This window comes from Amphimedon queenslandica, unplaced genomic scaffold (assembly GCF_000090795.2).
Source record: "Amphimedon queenslandica unplaced genomic scaffold, v1.1 AMPQUscaffold_3007_Cont24994, whole genome shotgun sequence".
Lineage (NCBI taxonomy): Eukaryota > Metazoa > Porifera > Demospongiae > Haplosclerida > Niphatidae > Amphimedon > Amphimedon queenslandica.
Window position 1 is genome coordinate 1 of NW_003556661.1, and position 1,362 is coordinate 1,362.

Here is a 1,362-nt window from a genome sequence, read left to right on the forward strand (position 1 = left end):
ATGTTATATCAGGATTACTATCAAGGCACTGTTGAGCTACAGCACTCATGGTGTCGTCCTCTATTGATCCTCTCTCTTTAATTCCAGTAATGATATCTTGTGTCATGTTAGGAAGACAACAGGCAAACTGTTCCCAAGTGCCAGCAGTAAACTTTGAGCTACTCAATAGCTCAACCAACTCATCTTTTGTTGGCTTATCTAATCAGTGATACATTGTAACTACATAGTAGTGAGAGATTTGCCTTACCTGTAAGAGTGGGTCCGGGATTAAGTTCCACATCTCCTGATATGAAGAGGAGGATAAGAAGACAAAAAATAGACAAAGCAAGTCTAGGGGTCTTCCCTTGTGCAGTATTACTACCACTACCGGCAGCTCCATTAGTTCCACAGGAATTATTGTTACCAGTAGATCTAGAACTGGGTTGTGTCCATTGGTGGGTACAGTTCCAGGATCCTATTCTAGCTCTCCACTGACACAAATCAATCATGCCTTTGAAAAACAATAAAAAGGAGAGCTCTTCACAATGCAAAGAGAAGCAGATGAGCAATAGGTGGTTGTGTGTAGGAGTAGATAATGTCTGATATGCACAGCTGTTATAGCAAGTGGTGATAATATATATCATTTATATCATCTATACTCCACTACTGATGCCATTTTTGGTCAAAATAAAGGTGCAGATACTTGAAAAACATGTTTTGCATGTAGATTAATAATCATTTTGACTGTTTTGGTTAGAAAGAGATAAACAATTACCAAATATTGAATTGTTCTATTCTGATGCTGAAGGACTTGATTGTCTCTCCTCCTCAGAAGGAGCACTTTCATCAGAGAACTCTTCCTCTTCCTCCATCTCCTCCTCCTCTCCTTCACCTTTATCAGAACCACCTCCTAAAGAATAAAATAAAATAATAATAAATATAATAGTCATCTAGTAGTAGGAAGATGACAAATGTACTGGCATTCAAAATCCATTAGTTTTTGTGAACATTCAAAAGCTATAAAGTCAAAGTGTCATCTCTATTTTCAAACCATTTGATTCAAACATTCATTCATTTTGAGTAGCAGAATAATTTTGAATTTGTTCCATTCTTAACTAATGCAGTAGATCTACATGTACATTCTTAGTAGTAACAATCAAATATTAGTTATTATTTCATTAATTCCATTTACTTTTACGTGGAGGAGGAGAGACAGAGGGAGACCTTCTCTTGTGCTTCTTGTCTTTTTTAGATTTCTTACTACTCCTCCTCCTCTCTGGGCTAGGACTGTAGGAATAATCCCTCCCTCTGTCTTTACGTCTGAAATAATAAAAAATAAATAAGTAAAAATAATAAATAATAAAGCATTTATTCAACCTTGAT

At 36.0% G+C, this 1,362-nt stretch overlaps 1 protein-coding gene across 1 annotated transcript; it reads right to left on the bottom strand.

Annotated features, from left to right (window-relative positions):
- Positions 1 to 683: 683 nt before the first annotated feature.
- On the bottom strand, positions 684 to 1,299 carry LOC109593066 (serine/arginine repetitive matrix protein 4-like; the record flags this gene model as incomplete). The annotated part of the gene is made up of 2 exons (XM_020008320.1): positions 684 to 889; positions 1,172 to 1,299. Coding segments are annotated over 2 exons (247 nt in total), but the record flags the coding sequence as incomplete, so codon positions are not given.
- Between the last annotated feature and the right edge of the window lie 63 nt (positions 1,300 to 1,362).